Source organism: Amborella trichopoda, chromosome 4, assembly GCF_054954075.1.
Source record: "Amborella trichopoda isolate Santa Cruz 75 chromosome 4, AtrichopodaSantaCruz75HAP2 v2.0, whole genome shotgun sequence".
Lineage (NCBI taxonomy): Eukaryota > Viridiplantae > Streptophyta > Magnoliopsida > Amborellales > Amborellaceae > Amborella > Amborella trichopoda.
Window position 1 is genome coordinate 8,291,962 of NC_142339.1, and position 23,559 is coordinate 8,315,520.

The following is a 23,559-nucleotide window of genomic DNA, read 5'->3' on the forward strand; positions in this document are numbered from 1 at the left end:
GCCGACGAACGTTAGCCGGTAAAATCTAACTTTTCTCTCATTGAGTGAGCTAAAATCATCTGATAAATCTCGGGCACAATGGGTAGGATTAGGGTAACGAGACTCCCTTAACTTGTTGAATCAATCTCAGCCTCTCGCTCTACAATCAACAAAAGGATCAGGGGATTGGAAACTCCTCATTCGTTAGCCCATTGAATCAATTGCTCTCTCTCTCTACATGAAAATATGGGTTAGGGTATTGGAAACCTTAATCAGCGACCCTCCCATGTAAATTCTTTACACCCCACCATCTTCTCAAGGCCTCTTCTTCACCCACACTCCTGCTCATTCTCACTTTCCGACTGCTCGATTCTTACTCTTTACCTCTACAAATCTCATGCATCCCCAATAGCCTATTGCACTAGTTAACCAGTAAAATTTAAACGGATGCAGGCGTTTTGCTTCATTTTACAAGGCACGAGAGTTAAAGAAACCCAAGTAGCTCCATTTGTCAAATATGAAACCATGAGATTTCTTCAGATTAATTGGTAAGAAGAATCGGTGCTAATCTATATGCATGTTTTGGGTTCTTTATCTTCATGACATGAAAAAGTTTTCTAGCTTATTCATGCTAGCATACTTTAAAAATGACAAACAACTGCATGTAAAAATGAGAAAATTGATCTTTGGTTGTTGCAAAGAGAGAAGTTACAGACATAAGAGATGTGCGATAAAGGGGATGGAAGGCAGTAAATAGGATGGAGGACAAAATCTACGGCCGGCTGACCTCGATTGTCTCTGCAACCTTTATCCAAATCTCAAAGCATGCAAGTCTTACTGCGAAGCGTTGGGGTCCTAATATGCAATATGTGTGAGGGTCCCATAAGAACATTACTGGTAAGGTTATGTAAATTAAGGGGTTGTATAGATACCATATCGGAAATTGTATTTCTTGAGAAAATATTTCATGTAAAATGGATTTCTATTGTCTGGATGATATGGATGCATAACATTTTCATGGCTTTTTTCTTTTTATTTTTCTGTAATTACATTTTTTTAAAAAATTTTAGAGAATTTTTCTTTCTAAAAATTTAGTTGACAGCCTGTCTTTCTAAAAGGTTAAATTTGAGATAATTCATCTCTCTATAAATTTTGAAAAAGTTTTTCTCTTTGAAAACTTCAGGTACTTTCTCTTTCTAAAACTTAAAATTTTAGATGCTTTATTTCATTTTGAATTTTGAGATAGTTTCTTTCTCTAAAAATATTTAGTAAAACTTTCTCATTAAAATGTCAAATTTAGAGTTTCACTCTTGAAAATTTTATATACTTACTTTCTCTACAATTTTCAGATATTTTCTTATTGTAAAACTAAAAATTTGTGATAGTTTATCTCTCAAAACTTTTTACGCACATTCTCTCTCTAAAACTTAAAATTTGGGATAGTTTATATATATAAAAAAACTATTTTGTCAAAAAAAAATTTGAATCAGTTTTTCTTCTAAAACCTAAATTTGAGATAGTTTCTCTTTCTAAAACTTTGAAATGGTTTTTTTCTCAAAATTGTTTCAAACCACTCTCTCTCTCAAACTTAAAATTTAAGTTAATTACTCTCTCTGAGAATTTAGAGATAGTTTTTGTCTCTAAAACGTTATGGGTATGTTCTTTATCTAAAATTCGCCGATGTTTCTTTCTCTAAAATTTTAGGATACTTTCTCTCTCTAGAACTTAAAATTTAAGATAGCTTTTTTAAAAAAAAAATTGAAATAGTTTCTATCTCTCTAAAATATTTCAGGTATTTTCTATCTCTAAAAATAAATATAATTTCTCATTGAAATTTTAAGATACGTTCATTCTTCTTAAAATGTGAGATAGTTTCTTTCTCTAATTCATTGGGTATTTCGATAGAATTGATTGTATTTTGTGAAGTAGTTGGCTTCATAACGGGGAAATTTGGCTGGAAAACAATTTCCCCTGGTAAAGGCACCGCTAGGGATTTCCAGTAGAAATGAGAAAAATAATTTCCAGTAGAAATACTTTTCTGTACCAAAATTTCAATAAAACCGCTACAAATGCGCCATCTCAATGGAAAAACATGTCTGGGAATATCTTTCGAGTGATCCAAACGATCCATAAAAATATTGATCATTGACTAATGCATATAACTCTTAGTATATGCTATTCAAGTAGGGATAGTTTAGTATGTCCAAGTAAAATCAATTTTGGACATTGAAACCATAAAATGAGCATGCATTAAATCCATGGAGAGTAGGTTAAAGAGCCAAATCTGGAGAGTTAAAAACATTTGATCATTTGATGCCTGATTTCCTCAATCAAACCTTATCATGAGATTAGTCCAAGGCACTTTTTGGTTCAGAATAAAATTTTATACGAAAAAATTCTCTCTTGTTGTTAAGTACGGAAATATTTTTACATCAATTAGTTGTCAATTGCGGTAAAAAGACCAATTGGCATGAAAATATTATTTTTTTTACCCACATGAGAGAATTTTTTCATGTAAAAATGTTTTCTAAAAAATAATTTAACACAAACCAAACGTGTGAGTACGTGTTGATTATTTTATTGGGAATGGGTGTTTGGTGTTTTACGTTATCAGTTTTAGCATCTCAACACTGGTCAGTGGCCATGTTCTAAAATGCATCTTTGTATGTTATTCTCTTGTAACAAACATCATCAAATACGAAATCTTAATTGTTCTTCCCTTGTAACAAACATCATCAAATACAAAATCTTAATTCAAAATGCGATGCCTTCTTGAACAATTGTTGTACTGTGCCGGCTTGAAACTTTTTCTCACCAAGTGCATTGCATCAGGGATTAGAACTAGAAACCTCACCATTTTATTATCCGAAATACGACATATTGAATCAATGAACATAATGTCTTCAATCAAATGAAGAAAGTATAGAAGTTTATTCAATTCCTAATAATACACTGTAAAAAGGTAGTCACACACAGATCCAAATAAGAAATAAAAAAACAACACACAAGTAAATATGAACAAGTTGAAATAAGAAAAGATTTGGAGCATTGCAGTTTCAAATTCACCCAAATAGTGAAGAATAATTGACCACCGAAATTCAGATCTCAAGAACGGGTAGGGGCCTTTCTTTTCCACGCTATGCATGGTGCTCTTATATATGCTCTCAAGGCCTCCACCCACTACTTCTCCTCACATGATAGGACCCAAATCACAACTTGAAAATCCTTTTTGTCCATCGTTGTGTAGGAAACCCGACCATTCCACTCTCGCAATCGTGAAAATGAGAGCTTATATTCTACTGTAAATGGAGCATCACTTGTCTCCCATTCCTCTCCTTTCATGTCATAAAATACAATAACATCATGGAAGCCGTACCTGATTGTTCCAATACAAAAGCATGGATAAAAACTTGCCTGGAAAATTTATTATTGAACCCCATCTTGACAACGATGAAGACTTCAAGATCCTCGGGTTGTCAAGAGACATGATTTTGAAGTGGCTGGTCATTGGATCGAAATGAAAACCAATATCGAACGAATTACCGAAACAAAAATAAATTTTGAACCAATTATGTTCTGGTTCTACTGAGGGGACCCGGAAGAAGTCTCTTTGCGTGAGAGGATTTCCTGTGATAACTTGAAACAAGCAACACCACTACTGATGCATGTTGGTCCAAATACAGTGGATTTTTATGATTTTCAGAAGTAAATAGAACTATATCAACATGCAAGATGGGCTTTGAACTCAATCAGAAATATCAACAAACATATGACATGCAATTCTTATCAAAATACCCACAACAAGTTGTTGTAAATTCTTTGGAACTCAAGAGGATGTACATAAGCTTATAATCCACTAAAAAATCTCCAACCAAAAAATCAATTGCAGCTATTGATAAATTCTTCTGAGCAATCCAAAAGAAATTTTCAGCAAGTATGCACTCATTAAAAATCATTCCAGCAATATAAGAAAATATCTAATAACTATTTTTTTTGCTCATATAATGCTTTCCAACTTTTTTGTAGTATTTCTAGATGCATAAGATAAAGAAAAAAGTTGGAACAAACGCACTAAAACTTATGAATTTGCAGGTACAATTTGATAGCCTTTTAGAGAGATAAAGTGGTTGAAAATAAGTTTTCCAACAAGATATAACCCAAGATGAAACACAACTTTCATGCAAACAGTTGTTGGCAATAATATAGAGAGAGAGAGCTCATTCGAGATGCAACAGGTGCTTGGGTTGATCCTATGATTCTAGAGGGTTTTCACGAGAGGAGAGGCACGTCCCTACATCCAGTTCACCAAAAAATATAAGAGAGAGAAAACAATTTTAAGGAGAGAAGGAGAGCTCGTGTATGATTCCAAGACCTCACGGGACGAGGAATCAGAATCTTTTGATTCCATGTCCTTCCTCTCTCTTGTTTTGGTCTCCGAAAAGTAGCTGTTTCGCGGGAAAATTATAAAAAACGTCCGACCACATCCTATTTGTAATTTATTCAACTTAATTTTTTCTCTCACTTTTTTCTCAAAACAAACTTTTCATGTAAATACCCCCAAGGTAAAAAGTTCATTTTTTTAAGATGGAAATACCTTTTCCGTATACAAAAAAGTCATTTTGGCCACATTTTACGTCAACTTTTGGATCCAGTAGCTAGAGCGTACCATCATATTACATGTGCCCGACTCCTCTAAGATAACTACCCGACCGAAACTAAGTACTGCCTTATCGCTTTTTACATAGTGTGGTAGCCCGGACTGCCCTAACATAACTACCAGACCGAAACTCAGTACCGTAGGATCGTCCTTTACATAGTGCTAGAGCCCAATTATATCGATTGTCGATGCATCCTTTGCAATTGTCGGACACCCCTTTGTAACTGTTGGACTGCCCCTCTGCAATAGTTGGACTACCATTTAGACAGTCCCGAAGCCCTCCTAACCACATTTTACACAATGCTAGAGTCCTACCACAATTACTGAAACCTTATTACTAAACAGCAGTTGGGATAGAAGAGATTGGTGGGATAGAAGAGCCGGAGCCCCTGTTTTGGTGGGATAGAGAAAGAGAAATATGTTCGGTAAAAATAAAAAAAGGGGTAATTTAGGTATTTTTTATGTAGTGGCTGGTATTTACGTAAACAGAGGCACCTATTTTGGTGGGATAGAGGAGAGAGGTTTGGATAAAGTAAAAATATGGAAGGGTAATTGTGGTATTTTTTATTTGGTTGGAGTTATTTGTATTTTGAAAAAAAAAAAAAAAAAAAAACAAAAAAAAAAAAACGAGAGTTAGTTAGGCATAAACAATGTAGTCTTGGTTTTTTTATTTTTTTTGTAATTTTCCCTAGTTTCTCCACACACTCGATCCAACCATCCAGTCTACCTCGATCGATCCAACAATTCATTCCCAAGAATGAGAGGTACAGAGATTTAAGGGATAACGACTTATATTGAAACCCTAATCTCTACCAAACTTTTACAATTTTTTTTTTGATAAATTTATGGGGAAATCCTTCGCTATTTAAACCCCAATTTGTCAAGAGATTCTCTAAGAAATTGATTTCTATTAAAATTTGAAGGAAGTAATTATCGCTCCCTCTCGTCGGCACCTTTGACCGGGACTTACTTCCATGGAAAGTCCCCCTTATTTTAGACAAATGCTCATCTTTGTTTTACCCCACTGATGAAACCTTAAAGACTCTGGTTTATTGCTTGGGTCGAAGAAAGGATTTCTAAGGCCATTAATCTTCTCTTTTTAGACCCCACCTGCTCCGACCGGTCCCAAGACCTTCGCTTCAGTGATTGATCGGCTGGTTCAAGCTGGTAGGGCAAAACAAGCGGTGGGTTTCTTTGAAGACATGGAGAAGTTGGGGTTTTTAAAGGATAAGGAGGCTTTAATGGTGACTGTTGGTTCTCTGTGTAACCATCGGTTTGCATGCGAGGGTGAGGAGCTCGTGAAGAGAATGGCCGATTCGATCTTTCCTGATCAGGCAATCTGTGATGCTCTTGGGTTGATGCATTTCAGAGAAGCTCGATGAGGCAAAGTGGCTCGTTGGTGAGAATTACAGAGGTTGGTTTGAGCTTGGTGCCACCGCATAAAATTCGATTCTTGAATGTGTATGCAAATTATGCAGGGAAAGAGACCCACTTAGAATAGAGACTGAGACCTAGAAGGTGTTGTTAGAAATGGAGACCTCTAGTGCGGCTCGAAACACCAAGACTTTCAATGTTTTGATCAAATCTTACTGCAAAATAAGGAAGACCCAAGTGGCCATGAACCTTTTCAAGAACATGACTGAATGGGGTTGTAGCCATTCGTAGATTCGAACTGTTTTGATTAGGAGCCTTTACCAAGCTGCAAGATTCGGCGAGGGGGATGACATGCTTGAGAAAATGAAAGCATCTGGTTTTGGGGTAAACATTAAGACTTACTATGGTATTCTGCAGATTCTGTATGGAATTTAGAGGATTGATCATACAATGAAACTTTTTGAAATGATGAAGAAAGATGGGTATGAATCGGGGAGCAAGACTTTTGATTTGGGTGTTTGGAAGCTCTGTGTTCATGGTAGGGCTGAACAAGCCGATAAGCTATGCAAAGAGGCAGAGGAAAGAGGGGTCACCATTAAATCTACTGTGTGTGAAGTTGATCCTAGGTTTGATGAGAAGAAGAATGCTAAGAAGGAGAAGCCAAAGAGAGAGACACTGCCTATGAAGATAGAGAGGAAGAGGAGAGGAAGAGGCTTAGGAACTCAGGCTGAGCTTTGTGAAGAAGCCGAATAAATTCCAGAGGACTTATTGATGATGTTGGGTTGGGATCCAATGTGATGCTTCTGAACTAAGAGTTCGGGTGATTTTTCTTGAAATGGAATTGCTGGAAGTTTGTTTATTTCTTGCCAAAAGAAATGTTGAATCAAGGTTTCTTGGGTTTACAGTTGGTGTGTTTGCATTCCCACCGCATATGTAGGAGAATTACCTCAGGCATCGGTAAAGAATTTAACGAAGCAATGTCTGTTGCACTGAGTTCTGATTCTTTGTTTTAGTTTTATGCTTCAACTGAGGTAGAGATTTCAATGAAATAAAAGAACATATGATTCTTAAATTGGCTAGTTCCTGGAGGATGGGAGCTTAGTTATACATGTTTGGAATAGTTTTAGTTCCAATTTTTGTTGTGCTAGTTGTTATGATTGCCACCCTTTTGTTTTGAAAGAAGTAATATTTATTGGTAGAGTTATATTTTTCTTCTTTTTTATTTTTTGAGGTGATTCTTAGTTGTGACACATCAACACCCTCAACATTAATGTTGAACTAATAGCATTGGTTAGTTGATTCGGAATATGGATTCTCATTGTCTTTTCTCTGTTTTTTCTTTTTTGGGTCTATTACTGTACATGCTCATCTTTTTCCAAACGGAAGTGTATTTATTGACAGATGTATGTCTTTTGCTTCCTTTTAATGATTAATGGCTGGTGGGGATTTATGAGACAAAGCGTTGCTCTATTCTTTCTCTTAGTTTTTTCTCAGAAAATAAGAAAGACGCTTGTAAATTGTCCTATTACTTGTTGGGTTCTCTTCTTTTAATTTGCAGCTTTTCATTCTCCAAATTTTTATTTATCAAGTTTGAGACTTTGACTTTTTCTTTCTTCAAGTGGTCCTTAATTTGCCCAAACGTATATTTTATGTTTAAAGAAACTGTAGTTTATTCCATCAGTTCTTTTCTCAGTTACGAGATATCAGAGATTGAGAAATGGAAACATGAAATTTTGGTCATGGCTGTGAAGGTTTGCTTATTGACCTACTTTTTTTTTTCATTTATCTGTTTTTAGGGGATGGTGGCACTGAGTGTTGTAGATCTTTATTCTTGTTGGGATGGAGTTTTTTGTTTGGCATGAGGCTTATGAATCTGGATAACAATGTGTTGTTGAATATTTGTGTATTTTTTTTTGAAACTTTTAATAGTGTTGTATCGGATAAAAGGGAAATTACAGAGAGAGAGAAGGGAAAAGGGGGTAGAGACCACCCACTAGACGGGGTTCTATACCAAAAAATAGGCGAACCACAGAGCAGTGGCCCTATACAAAAAATGGGGCAGAGCCCGTACATATGCACAAAACAACCAAAACGTTGTGGAGGTATAGTCCACTGAAAGTATAACAAAAAAGACAATGCTCCACAGTAAGAAACGGGAAGGGCTCCTTGCTTAGCGAGGGCATCCGATTCCCGCCACGTATGCCTCCATGAGACGGCAATATCCCTGCATAAGTGAGTAATTTCATAAAAAATAGGGGCGAAGTACCAGGGACAAGGTGAGCAACCTGAGGCCCAGGAGATGACATTCTGGGCATCGCATTCCACAATCAATGAGAGACCCCATAGAGGGTCGAAAAGATTGATGCCCTTGAGGAGGGAACGGGATTCAGCTGTCTGGGAATCAGTGTGGCCCAGGTGAGACGGGAATAAGGCTGAGCTGATTTCTGAAATGCCTCCAGTGCCTGACGATCTGGAGTTACCAAGGGAGCACCCATCAAAGTTGAGTTTGGTTGTCCCGGGGGGGAGGTGACCATAAGGTGGACCGAGAAGGGCAAGAAGGCCGGAGAAGGAGTAAGGACTTCTAGTTGGTTAGGAAGGTGAAGGGTAGACCTTTGAATCTCTTGTAATTGGAGGCCCAAAAGATGACCGAGGAGATAATCTTGTGGAAAATGATCGGAGTCAAGCATTTCTCTCTGAAAATCCTGGAATTTTGCTCAATCCAGATTGTCCACACCGTGGCAGCCACGGATGCTTGCCACAAAATTGGGCCAGCTATTGGCTACGGGCAAGCAAGGTGCTACTTGAAGAGAGCCAGTATAGAAGGGGGAGTAACCCATTGCCATCCAAAGAGGCGGAGTAAGGAACCCCGCACAGGTTTTGGGCCAAATTGCAATGGAGGAAAGGTAGGGGTTACTGTCTTCGCCAGATAAACACATCGAATATCTGTTGGGGATTGCACATTGAAAGCATTAACATTTTAGTTTCAAATTATTATTTCAAGATGATAACTGTATGCGATACTTTTTTTTCTGATTTTCTATTCTAGGTTTTCAATACTTTATAGTATGATTGTTCAATATGTATTACTATATCTTTTGATGTATGGTCTTGTGGATCCTGGGAACTAGTGACTTCATGATGACTTTTTGTATCATAGCAATTTTAAACAAATTCGTAATTGATAGATTTGAAGATAATAAGTGTAGTAACTTTAACATTGAGGTTTCCCATGTGGCCAAGATCATAACACTGTACTTGTTTTGTATCTCTTTTACATTGTTAACATATGAAGTGTGCCTAGATGAAAGTCCCAATTTAGTAGTTTAATAGTTTTTCTTGGTTTAATAAAAATAGTAAAGTTCTGGTTTTTGTTTGATAATAGAGCAAGAGGAGATTGTCAGATCATTTGAGAAGAAACATGAACAACAAAACACTCTATGGAGGGCAATGAAATGATGACCCCTGTGCCTTTTACATGTTATTATGGTGAAATAACTTATTAGGACAACTTTCTAGGATAAGATATCATTGATGTTGGTGGTTGCTTACTTGATAAATGGGTTTTTTAATGGTGTTTTTGCAGTCATCCGGCTTTCTTTCGCCGTGTTTTACATCTTCTCTCTCTTTTAAGAAGCTTTGTATCCATGGGAACTGGTAAGAAATATAATTTATTCACATCTTTTACTCTTTCCTTGTGTTTTTTCTTTATGTTTGTGTCCTAGTTCGTCTAGGAAGTTTAGTCTTATAAATTTGACTGAATAAAATTATGCTTAGATCTTCTTGAGCTTGTCTTTTCTTCTATTGAATTTCTATCCAGCAATCTTTGGATCATATCTCCTACAAGATGATAGTGGCACATTATTGCTTATGACTTTGGAATTCTTGTAAGGATTCTAGAGAAATAGCTGTTCTCTTTGTTTACAAATATTATTCTTTTTAGCTGGTTAACTAGCCCTGAATAGTCAAATTGATTTTTGCAGGTCACTAGTGATTCTATTATTCGTAGGGAAAGAAAGGTGTGAATTGCTTATACTGGCTTCTAAAATGCAATAATTTACCCACGTACAGTTATGGACATGGATATGGAGAATGTCGTTAGATATTTGTGCATTTCTTCAAAGAACAATTGTTTCATGCGGACTGTTCCATGTTGATGCAAAATCCCTCGAGCCTCACCAGATTGTGGTGGTTCACTTTTTGGAGGATTTTGAGTTCTTCAGAGACATCCCACTTCATCTTCTTCACTGCATAGGCCTTGGATTCAATGGTGGCCTTATACACAGCCTTGGATTAGGGTTTTTGGGTTGAAGTCCTCTGTCGCTTCCTTGAGCTCTTCAATGGAGTAGATTTTGCACCTGTCTAAGCATTGGGTGACATCAGCCAAGAAATCCTTCCGTAAGAGGAGCTCCTCCTCCCTTTTGGAATTGATGAGGGGCCAATTCGTAATCGTCGCTATCAGTTATTATTGACTTTTTCCTAAAGGCAAAGATGAGAACCAGAGCAAGAACAGTAGTCAATCCCCCCAAAACCCCAACTGCTATAGACAATCCAGTCAGACTGCCATGTTGGTTCTTGTGAGAAACAACTGAAAGACTTGGTGGTGGTTTGGGCTGAACCAGTTGGGGTAATTGAGAAACAGATACAAAAACAGTGGAGAAAGGGTACGGCTTAGAGAGATTGGCTGTGGGGTTGGCAGAGATTAATGCACTCCCATTTTCCTTAAAAAACCGGCTAATCGACTCGTAGGTATCGCCAGGTTGAACAACATAGGTTATGAGGGAATTCATTCCCCCTCTGTAACTGGATTTATGTAGGGCAAAGGCATCTAATTGGGAAAATTACTTCAACCCCAATTTCTAGGTTAGTAGTTACAAGCCTAGGGTTTGCCACAATAACAACCTGATATGTTGTGGGGTTAAAGGAATTGGTATGTGTATGCTATTTCTTGATCTGATATCTGATATTGGCTTGTGAGTAATTGTTCATACATGCACAATAGATTGGGATAGAGAGGGCCTGGTTTCGGACAAGAGGAGATCTGAGAGAAGAGATGTTGCTTGCTTTAGCTATTCTCAGCCTGCTCACTCCAAATAGGTCACTAATTGCAGTGAGGTTCATATGGTCTCGGTTTAGGGCTCTGTAAAACACATGTTTCACAGGGTCGAGTGTATGAGCAGTTGTAGCATTGACTGAAGAGAGGGAGGAGAAACAACAGAAAAGAACCCATTTGGGGCTGGAGAGAGAGAGAGAGAGAGAGGGGTTGGGGATGTTTTGGATTGTTAAAGAGAAGGAACTGAATTCTATGAGTGCTGCAACACTAGTGAATTCAGCAGAGAAATTTGGATGTAGATTTGTGGTCCTCCCATTTGTATATATTTATAGTGATAGTGGTGACTGTGACACCCTGTGTTCTATGGATGTTTTCTTGGTCTTAGTGGGCTTTTTCTGCTTTGGGGGTGGAAAAAAGCCTCATTTTCCAACTATATTAATTACCCTTCTAATCTTTCAACACTCCAAAAGAGAGAAAATTTCCAATTTCTTTTACCTTACTCGCATTGTTGTCTTTCAAGGTAGGTGGGCACCCTTTTTTTCTTTAAGGATGAGGTTTCTGTAAGGCCTAGGCTTTATAAAAACAAAATAAAGCCTCACCTTAAATCTTCAACCGAAATTTCTATGATGGTTCTAAAATCAATTTCCCAGCTTCATTTTTTGTTCAAGAATCGGTAGTGTAAGTTTCCTAGTTTCAAGGGAATTATCAGCTTGAACCACGTTTGAAGGGCTTTCAATTAACTTGCTTGAAGTGAGTTAGTCTCTCTCTCACTGTTAACTCGCTAGCCATAGTCTCGCTTAAAGCAAGCTGTGTTTTTGCAAAGGGTAAAAAGAAAGCCCTAAAAGACAGATTAGAGTTGGATCTGTCCCTTCTTACGCTTGACATCTCATTTAGGCTAGTACCTAAACCCTATTAGTGGGGTTGGGTCCTGTTCCGACTAGTACCTACTCAGGTCGGGCCCAAGTACCAATCCAATCCGCTCACAACCATAAGCATGCATACTGAAACGAGTATATATGAGACGGAGAGAAAGAAAGTGGATTCATATAATGGTATCATATATAGCATATTCTACAAGTTCGAATCATCATCATCTAGAAACCTTCCCCAATACCAATGTTGTTTCCACACAGAGTTCATGGAATCAAGCGGGATCCCCTTAGTTTCTGGTAAGAATAAGGCGATAAATCCTGTCATGAAGCCAAGCCATCCTGCATAGAACAAGAAAATGCCATACTTGAAATGGCACAGCATTGCCAAGAAGGTTTGAGCAAGCAGGAAGACGGCCACAAAGGCGATGGCCGTACTTATGCTTAGGCCGGCTGGCCGGATCTCTAATGGTAAAATCTCGCTGGGCACGAGCCAAGCAAGTGGCCCCCATGACCACCCGAATGCGGCTGAGTACATGCACATGACAACCAACACTGCGACTGAATCGGCCTTCCTGAGAGGCTTGTCTCCAGAGGATCCAATCTTTGCTGCTAGGAGGCATGCCACTATCACCTATTTGAGAAGTTATGAAGAATTAGATTGCTGAAGATATATGCATATGTGCATGCATACATACATATAAGACATACACAGCTAGACATGAACAAAGATACATGGATACATTGACAAACACGCACATATGTACATACATACATTGATATATACAATCATAAAGATGCATGGACATAACTAAATTTCTGCAAATGTACAAATGTATGTAGGTATATGCCGGTGTAGGTACATATTTACATATATCCATTCATACGATTAAGAATACTAAAAGAGTAAAGAAAATTTAAAAAGGAAGAAAATAATTCTTCAAAAACGAAATGATCATAGTTTACCTGGCAAATCATCATCATGGTCCCTCCAACGAGGAACAGGATCCTCCGGCCGTGTCGGTCGACAACATAGGTCGACACAAGGTTGGAGGACAAACTAACCGCACCCAAGATAACAGAGGCCATCAATGCCGAGTCCTTCCCGAACCCAACTGTCTCGAAAAGGATCGGTGCGTAGAATGCAATCACATTTATTCCAGTCATCTGAGCTAAGAAAGGAATTGCAGCAGACATGACAAATTGAGGCCTATAACGACGTTTTAATATCATTTTGTAAGGGGAAGTAACGGGAATTGCAGCTTTGCTTGCTTGAACAAACTCTTCAAACTCAGCATCAAGTTCTGCGTCGGATCCCCTTGCTTGCCGAAGGGTCTCTTTGGCGAGCTCGGTGTGGCCTCGTTGTATGAGGCTACTTGGTGTGTCAGGAAGGAAGAAGGCAGCAACGGTAATGATGAGGGCTGGGACCGCTGCGATACCCAAGGAGAGGCGCCAGCCCCAGGGGTTGATGCGGGTGGTGCCGTAGTTGATGAGGTTCGCAGCCACAACACCAAATGAGAGGAAGATTTGGAAGCCAGAGTTGAAGGCGCCACGCCACTTTGGTGGCGCCATCTCTGATAAGTACACTGGTGTGGCCTAATTTTGTGTATGTGGAAAAAAAAAGTTAGCATTGTTGACCCTTAGCCAAGGTTGAACTTATTCATCAAGAATTTTATAAGGGATTGTATATTATGATACCCATTGCAAGAAGGTCACAATTACTCTTAACCATTTAGATGTAAAATTAGATAGTTTGAGGTGTATTACGGAGTTTGAGAAATAGTTTTTGAACTTTGAGTTTAGTCGATCACAAACTTACAACCTCCTGATTTGAAGTCTAATAGGCGTTAATAATTGTGACCTCTTTGTGCTAAAAATAAATGACGTCATTGTATAGATTCATGTATTGTAATAATGCAAAAGACTACGGAATACTTGATTGTCTAGAGGGTTATCATTATCCATTTCTATGATGGACAGCGATGGTGAGAGAAGTGGGGCCCAAGAATAATACTAATTCCTAAAGGTCGTCCACTTTGTCTCTATCACCCTCCATTTTCAATGGGCAGAGTTGTCCTAAGGAATATGGTTTTTTTTTTTTTTCATTTTCTTTAATTGTAAATATTATAGTATGCTTAAATAAAAAATAATTGAATTTGACAAAAAGTTTTAGTTGAATCTTCTTTCTTTTTTATTTCTCTCTCTCTTTCTCTCTCTTGGGTCAATCAATGGAGATGACAGGCCTGAAATAACTAAAATCACTTTGGTTTTTAGTTAAATCTTCGGTTTTCTTTTTCATTTTAATGTAAATTATTTTCTCAACACTGAATTTCAATAAAAAAAATTTACATACCAAAATAAGTTACACAAATTGGCTCGTTCAATCCTTCTAATGACAAATGTTGATGTCAAGCACTCTTCATTAGGCAATTACATGAGAGATTTTCAAAAATCTGGTTCCCCTTGATATATTAGTAAATTTAACAAGAATTCAAACAAGAAGAACTTTGAAAGCATTAAAAGAAAATATATATTTTAATATAAGCTTGTGAAAAGTTACAAATAAGAAATTTCATCTGGTTTCTAGCCATATAGTCATTATAAATTGATGAATTATATTTTTCTTGAAAATGGATACTCAAAGTTGTAGAAGAAAACCAAAGAAAGAATTTTAAAACAAATTCCAATCCCAAAGAGAACATTGATTTTAGAAAAACTCATGATATTTAATTTTCAGACAAGTTAAAACGAACATCAAGGGCATTTACCTGATTCGTGAAACCTACACCGAAACCCAATAAGATTCGACCCAAGATAAGCATGGCGACGTTCATGGCTGCACAATTGATCACTGATCCTACCATGAAAGCAGAGCCCCCTAGCAGCATGCTTGCGCGCCGGCCCATGACTCGAGTCACCTTCCCTGCCCCAAGTGAGGCCACCAAACCAGCAATGTATAGAGAAGAAGTGAATGAAGTCAGGAGTTGGCTATCATAAACACAGTATACATCTTGTTTGGCTGCCCGCATCTTCCTGAAAATGCTTGGGAAAAATTTCTTCAAGAATGATTCCATTGTTGTTACTCCTCCTGAAAAATTACTCCCTAACTGTAACTTCTTCCTTAACTTGCTGAATGTCTAAAGCAATGGTTTAAAAAACGGATCGGTGATCTGGATTGGGTTTCCAAAAAACCGATCCGGATCGAGGAATCGGCTATCCGGATCGGGAATCGGATGAATCGGTCATAATAAAGCTTAAAAAAAATCCGAAAAAATTATTAAAATTCATTATAAAATATTGTTTTTTAGGAATTCAATAAGAAATGAGGGTACTCCATTAAGAATTTTCATGTTTTTGAATGAATATGCGAATATTGATATGTTCTTTCCCTGCATGAACCGCCATTCAGTATTTAATTTACATCACACAAAAGGATAAACATATAATTATCATGGAATAAGTATATCAACATACATGGACTACAATAAAGTATAAAATTAGTAACATATGATCTAAAAATAAAATGATAGACGACGTTATTGTTCTTCTTGGTCACAATGGTGCCATTGATTGAATTCATTTAACAATTCGTTGATTCGATCTAAAAACGAATCATCGATATTAGCAGGCGTCTGACTATTCCCAAATCCCTGAGTGTTAGTGTTTTGTTGTGTTCCCAATCTAAAATCCCCGAAGATTGTCCATCCTTCATGCTCACCTGCACTATCGTGCTCATCCCTACACTGTTGCTCTTGGGACTCGATATGTGAATAATATGGCTGGGATAGGGTGGCTTCAGAATCATCATCTCTCTCATTTTCTCTTTGAATAATATGGATTCAAAAAATAAATAACAAATTTTCAAAAAAATCGATCATGGATTAAAAAAAAAAATCACAAATTTTCAAAAAATTTTATCATGGATTACAAAAAAAAATTCGATCATGGATTAAAAAAAAAAAATCACAAATTTTCAAAAAATTCTATCATGGATTACAAAAAAAAATTCGATCATGGATTACAAAAAAAAACAAACAAAAAAAACAAAAAATTCAATCGTGGATTACAAAAAAAGAAAAAAACAATTCGATCATGGGTTACAAAAAATTCAATCATGGATTACAAAAAACTCTATCATGGGTTACAAAAAAAGAAAAAAACAAAAAATTCTATCATGGACTACAAAAAAAAAAACAAACATTTCGATCATGGATTAAAAAAAACAAACAAACATTTCGATCATGTATTACAAAACATTCGATCATGGATTACAAAAAATTCTATCATGGGTTACAAAAAAAAAAAAAAAAACAAAAAATTCGATCATGGATTACAAGAAAAAAAAACAAACATTTCGATCATGGATTACAAAAAATTCGATCATGGATTACAAAAAATTCTATCATGGGTTACAAAAAAAACAAAAAAAACAAAAAATTCGATCATGGATTACAAAAAAAAAAAAACAGTTCGATCATGGATCAACTTATTCCGCCTTCGATCCGTCCATGGCGATTCCCGAGTCGAACCGGGCGAGTCCGGTTCGACTCGGCATTTTTTTAAACACTGGTCTAAAGGTTAGCGTATAAGAACTGATTTAGTACATAATTTTGGGTTTTGATCAATATCCTAGCTTAGATAGCGTGAGCGAATAATCTAAGGGGAAATATACTCTAAAGACTCAAAATCCTTTACAAAATATCCTCTAACGAGTCAAAATGTTTTACCTTTTTTAATTTTCTTTCTACTTAGGAATCGATATTGTCAATAATGCCCTCGATATTGTCAATAATGCCCAAAATTCTTGTAATCATAGTGATCTAAAAAAACGGCATTTTAGTAATTTGATCCATCTTAGAGGCTCTAGCCAAATGATGGACTAGCCCTGCATCTTTTGAAATGCCTTTCTTTAAAAAAATTGAATAGAAACAATTAAGAATTTCTAATATATTTATTGAAGCTTAATAATAAAAAACCAAATCTCATTTGAATATAAATTGGAATCTTTTTGCTCCTTAACAGTTTTGCAAGAGGCTTTCACCTCCTGCAAAATATTTCACCTCTTGCAAAATAAAGGCAATGTGGGTTATTGTCTTGTGTAATGAAGGCAGGGCTGAGAATAGGTCGGATCATGACTGGATCTATCGGGATTTGTATTTGGCTCCAAAAATTATACATGGCATCTGGATCTGGAGCATATCGGATCCAAAAAAAGTATTATATATATATATATATATATATATATATATATATAATATTTTAAAACAATATATAACAAAAAATACTATATATATATATATATATATATATATATATATATATATATATATATATATATATATATATATATATATATATATATATATATATATATATATATATATATATATATATAGGACCATCAAGTTTTTATAGATCTGTCGATCTATTCTGTTTTTAAAGTTTTAAACTTTATAAATAAAAATGAAAATACATTTTAATGCTATCACAAAGATTTTCAGTATTGAAACCACATTTTTCAACACTATTTGGACGTAAGCTCTAATTTGATTGTTTAGGGCCTAGGCTCTATACAAACTGCGCCCTATATATATATGGGTGAAAATAAACAGTATTTTCACCCACAGGCTTGGCACATTTGGATTTTTTTGGACGGCGTGGATTAAAGACCGTCACATACTTAGCAAGTTCGTGACGGGGGCGAAACACTGTAGCACTTATCCTATAGGCGTTTTTAAGACTTATATATATATATATATATATATATATATATATATATATATATATATATATATATATATATATATATATATATATATATATATATATATATATATATATATATATGTATGTTTGTGTTTGTGTGTGTGTGTGCGCGTGTGTTTTATGTTAGGATACTCACACACACACAATAGAGTAATTTATCATTGTGCTCAACAATTTTGGATACTTCTATACCCTTGTATTGTACATGAAGAATTTTTTAATAAAGATATTTTTGATCATTAAGAGGGTGTGATGTTATCTACATGGGTGTGGCATCATCATATGAAGCATTAAATGGCACTAGTGTGCTCTATGTGGGTGATGTCACACCCCATGTAGATGACGTCACACCCTCTTAATGACAAAAAATACCCTTATTAAAAAATTCTCCATGTATAAAACAAAGGTATAGAAGTATCCAAAATTGTTGAATACAATGATAAATTATTCATAATGTGTTCACCCTTAGTGATGTCACACTCCATGTGGATGATGTCACATCCTTTAAATGACAAAAAATTACCCTTATTAAAAAAATGCTTCATTTACAAAACAAAAGTATAGAAGTATCCAAAATTGTTGAGTACAATAATAAATTACTCCATAATATGAGCACTTTAATAGAATATATATATTTGAATAATTGGTTTGGATTCTGATCGAATCCACTTGTCCCTAGATCCTATCTGAATTACCATTTGGATCTGGATCCGGCTCGTCGGATCCAAATATTGAATCCATACCTAGATTTAAATAGGAACCAAAATTTGGATTTTAAATCCTAATTGGCTAAATTTTTAACCCAAACTAAAGGAGCTATGGACATTTCCTGGTATTTGTTTTATAATAGAAAATGTTTCATACGGGCTGGACCGTATTTCTATATATATGGTCCAAGAAGTGTAAAGCATCCATCTTAAAGATGGACGCAAGTAAGCGTTCCATCTAAAAACAATGGAAACTAACGGTTTTACTAAAATTATTATTTTTCGTTTTTAAAATTTATTTTTTTATTCATATTCTTGATCTCCATGTTAGATTAAATGTCCTTAAAAATTAAGTCTTAAAATCCATCTCAAAAATAGATTTATTAAGAGGCCCACATTTCTACATATGCGGGCTTCGCTACATAAAAACCGAAACCAGGTCCTTTTATAATAGAGTGAGGTTTGCATAGAGTCGAGGCTCTAAACAATCAAATTGGAGCCTATATTTAAAGGTGCAGTTGGCATACAGATGCATCCGTAGCTATATAAGTAAGGTGCGCTTTAAAATTTTATTATGGTATATAATTTTGATATAAAACGTTCTTAGGATTATCTCAAAATCTATTTTTATATCTAATTATAAAATTTTAAATTTACAAAATGGTTAAATCAAGTAGATCTATCAACATATTAAAATCTTGAAAATTGATGGTGTAGATAATATGTTGTAAAATGCATTATTTCTAATACTTAAAATATTTTTATTTTTCATGGTCATACATCTCAACATGTCGAGATGATCAATCAAAGGGCTTTTCAACATTAAAACTATATTTTCAATGGATTTTTGAGGTGCATCCGTAGCTCTACATTATAAGGTTGCAACCTTATATAAACTTTTTCCATATTTAAATAGTATCGAGAAAAGTAGTTTCAATACTGAAAATATTTGTGATAGCCTTAAAATATATTTTCATATTTAATTATAAAATTTAAAGCTTCAAAAATACTATAGATCGAGTAGATCTATGACAACTTGAAAATCTAAAAACTGACAGTTCAAAAATATGCTATAAGCTGCACTATTTTCAAAACTTGAAATCCATTTTCTTTTCTCATGTGTATGCATCTTGAGGTCGAGATGATCAATTTAAAGATATTTGGGCAATCAAAACAACTTCTTCTAAATTTTTTTTTGAGGTGGGCTCAAATTTGATTGTTTAGAGCCTCAGCTCTCTATAAACTTTTCCCTTTATAATATCGATAGATTCTCAAAACAAGGAAGAGTAGTTAGGGGGAAAGGAAGAGGGTTTGGTGTGCATGACGCTTTCATTGACATCTTTATTGTATGGTGGGTTGAGGACGATAAGAGAGGACCGATGATTCTCTACCGCTAATTTCTTACGTGTAGAGAGAGGATATGCACAATGGAAGTGGCAACCCATATTCGTCTGCTGCATTGAATTTGTCTGCTGCATTGAAGATACAATGCACATGCTAACGTCTACAATGGGACCGTTGCCCTTCATACGGAGTGCCGATTATATGGGCCAAGTCCAAGTAAAAAACAAGGTTACAAATATTATATAAAATATATAAAAAATCCAAAAGAATAGGAAATGTATGTTTAAAGTAAGACTAAGCAAAAACACTTCAAAATCATGAAAAAAGGTAGTAAAAAAATCGATTTTAAAAAAATCAACTTGTGAATGGGGGTATTTTCGAAATAATCCAAAAAGATGGAAAAAAACAAAAATAAGTATTTAGGGCTAAAACACTTTTCAATCTTTATCAAAATGATAGAAAAAAAAAAAAATCCCAAATAAATTTTTTATTTTTTTTGGGTGGATCAAAAGTGAGTATTCCCTACGCATTGTAGCAATATAATTCAAGACGTCACGTTGCTAGCTACCCTCAATACCTAGCCTTGAGCCCGTTCCTAAAAAAAATTATTCTTACATGGTATGATAGTGGATCTATTGATTCTTAATAAATATAAAATATTTTTTGAGTAGATACATTACAATGAAGTTAGGTTATGATATTAGCCTAAACTATCAACTAAAATGATATTAGATTATGATACTATAGATTATTTTATCCATTTTCAACTATTTCAACTTAGTCCCACGTGCTTTTCGTGAAGTCAGGTTATCAATCATCATTGGGAGTGAGCCTCGAGGCTAATAAAATGAAGCTAGGTCTATGATACTCTAGTTTATTTTACTGTAAATTATTTTTACCCATTGTCAAGTATTTCAACTCAGTATCATGCGCCTTTGAATGAGTCTTTTGAAATTAAATCAAAATAAATTTGTGTATTGTAAAATAGGTCATCTCATAGGTGTATTTTAATGGTTTTTTCTTTAATTTTTAATACCCTCTTTATAAAAAAAATTAGTCTATACAAGACACCGACTATATAGGTCATGGGCTGGACCAAGCCAAGCCATGGACCCTAGGCCCACGCCCAGCCTTGCAACTAGGTATATAGGTTTCAGGCCCCGACCCACCATGCAGGTCAAAATTAGCATCCCGTGCCCAGTTTATCCAACGCCTACCGGCCCATTGTCACAACTAGTCCATTGCTACAGTGTGTGATTCTTTGCACAATGTCTAAAGAAAATTTTGTTGAACTTCAAACTGGATAATGGTCTGGTGAAACCCCCCTCACCAAATCCATTTCGGACTCTTTGTATTCTAAGTTGAGGTTGATTGTTATCGTAGAGGGGCCTATATTGTAGCAAACTAAATAAAATTAAAATTTATAGTATATCGACTATTTAATGTTTTTATCTTTTTTTAACTATTCCATCTCATGACCATGTGTATTTTGATTGACTTATTCAAATTAAATATTTGGAATTTTAAATTAAATAAAAAAATAAAAAATTAAATAGTTCATCTCATATTTATTTTGATAAACAAAATGTCCTGCAATTATATAGGAAGACTCGTAAAACTGAAAAAATTAGGGACTTTCTTTATTAGGAAGTAAAACACAAATAAAAAGTTTGCAAAAGTTGCCCAAAAAATAACTTTAGTCTTAAGCCTAGAAAGAATATTGTTGGGTTTTGTTAGAAGAGGGGAATCGCGTAGATTCTTACGAAGTTTGTCACTCAAATTTGAGTATACGGTTTTAGTATAAGGAATGTTGTATAATGCGGCGGGGACCGCATTTCTACATTTGTGGGTCCCCAAGGTATAAAGCAACCATTGTAAAATTTATACATTTGTTTTTTTCATATTAAAAATTAGATCCAAAAACCCATTTCAAAAATAGATTTTAAACCGTGTCGTGTTGTGTAATCCACCTTTTATTGCAACCGTCAACCAAGGATAAAATCGAAATTTCTTTGAAAGCTAGGGATAAATTAATTTAACCATAAGTCAACGCCCATAAGATTGGTGAACGACTGGGACCTTATTTAATGGAAATAAATATTATATAAATTAATGTTTTCTTTTTTAATTAATTAATTAATTTGTTTTTTCTAGTTTCAGCGAACTTGAGATGTAGGCTGCTAAACTTCAGCTGCTGGCTACTCGAGTCTCATTTGATACTTTCATATTTGTAAAAAAAAGAGAAAACTTATAGGCCAAAAAATGAAGGAAAAATAGCAGATTTTCTCTAAGTTTTACAGAGATGGATTTCGTTTTAAATCCGTCGAGTCTAAAATTTCCGATACATAATTCTCTCCAACGGAGAGAAAAAATGAAGTTTTACAAAGATAAAGAGAGACAAGGCCGAGTGAACTAAAAAAAAGAAAAGTCAGTAGGGATTTAAGCCCTTAGCCTTTAGTAATAATAGAGTACTTCATAGTAGTAGGGCTTGTTGATACTATGCCAAAGCTCTAGCCGATAGTAAGTAATTTTAGAGGGGAGAGAGGGGTCTAAGCCCGGACGAAAAAGGAAAGTGGCAAACCCAAATGACAAGAGTAAGCCGATTTGACTCGGGCGATTCTCGTGTGGATTGTGAATGCTTACATGTTACAGCAGACCAATGCACACATAAAGTTTTCAACAAATCTGAGAGAGAGAGAGAGAGAGAGCATTTGCAACAATTAACCCCCAACTATGCACCTCTAGTTCTCTGCGAAATAATCTTAGATACAAGGGAAAACATTTTTTTCTTCTACCCAGTGTTCGAATAACTCGCGGAATAACTCGCCTCAGCCAAGATATTTCGCCTTTGGCCATGTAACTTGGTTGAGTTTGGGTGGACTCGCCCGAGTTTTGTACTGTACAAAAAGGCTCTCGACAAGAAAAAAAGTAAAAATATGTGAAAAAACTGATTTGTATATAAAAAAATTTTAAAACAAAAAAAAAATATAAGAATAAAGATTATGGAAAAAAAAGACTAATCAAATAACATTCAAATCATATGAAAAAGATTTATACACCATTCCCATGTTTTATACAACTTTTTTAGATTTTTTCATATACCCTCGATTTCTACAAATAATTCGAGGCTACTCGGCCTCGCCCGTAGAACGAGCCTGGATAAGTTGGCCGAGTCTTGGAACACTGAGATTAACTATAATAAAAATAATTAAATTGAATCATTTCATCGTTTTTCTCTCCAAACCTGAAATTCCAATGTCGTAGCCGAAGATCATGCCTCCGGTGGCCGCCATGATGCAGGTAAAAAACACTGCCACCGTTAGCTTTCCGCCAGACCTGGCTGCGGTAGAGCCCGCTTCCAGTGCAAAGCCTCCCACTGCCATCTCTAAATCACTTAATTTCTCCCCTTAACCGGAAAACCACACCTGAAAACCAGAAAATAAGCTTGTAGAGGATTTCTGGTGGCTTGAAGAATTGGTCGAAAAGGTTGAGTAGTGAGGAGCGTAGATTAGGTTGGGAGTGTTTCCGCCCTATATGAAGGTACCATTGCCGTGTATTTTGTTTTTTTTTTTTTTTTTTTCTTTTTCTGGTTACTTATAATCGCATTGGCCGGCCCCATCAAAAAACCATATAATCATTTTTTTCTAAGATCCAAAAGTTTTCAAAGTCATCCTCTTGACTTTTAAAAGATATTTAATGGTTTTTTTGTCCTCTCTACAATGCCACCCATAAAACCTTTATTTTAATTTAATTTAATTTTATTTGTTTTAATATTTTCTAAATTACCAATTCTGACCTATCCAGACCTGATCA

At 35.4% G+C, this 23,559-nt stretch overlaps 1 protein-coding gene and 1 pseudogene across 1 annotated transcript; both read right to left on the reverse strand.

The window, feature by feature from the left end:
* Positions 1-10,047: 10,047 nt before the first annotated feature.
* Positions 10,048-11,255, reverse strand: LOC148782241 (serine/threonine receptor-like kinase NFP; annotated as a pseudogene).
* An 833-nt stretch (positions 11,256-12,088) lies between these two features.
* Positions 12,089-23,348, reverse strand: LOC18442859 (sugar transport protein 5). The gene is made up of 4 exons (XM_006853069.4): positions 22,991-23,348; positions 14,698-15,017; positions 12,896-13,525; positions 12,089-12,563 (listed from the first exon to the last, which is right to left on the reverse strand). Exons 1-4 carry the CDS (start codon positions 23,127-23,129, stop codon positions 12,132-12,134), a joined length of 1,521 nt encoding a protein of 506 aa, XP_006853131.2. The 5' UTR covers positions 23,130-23,348; the 3' UTR covers positions 12,089-12,131.
* Between the last annotated feature and the right edge of the window lie 211 nt (positions 23,349-23,559).

Bases quoted from the DNA above. Each gene is read 5' to 3' on its own strand.
- LOC18442859 (XM_006853069.4), bottom strand. From the start codon at position 23,129: ATGGCAGTGGGAGGCTTTGCACTGGAAGCGGGCTCTACCGCAGCCAGG. The intron at 15,018-22,990 runs GTTTGGAGAGAA...GTAATTTTTCAG, and splicing joins CTACGACATTGGAATTTCAG to GAGGAGTAACAACAATGGAA. The intron at 12,564-12,895 runs GTAAACTATGAT...CTTCTCAAATAG, and splicing joins CCATGATGATGATTTGCCAG to GTGATAGTGGCATGCCTCCT.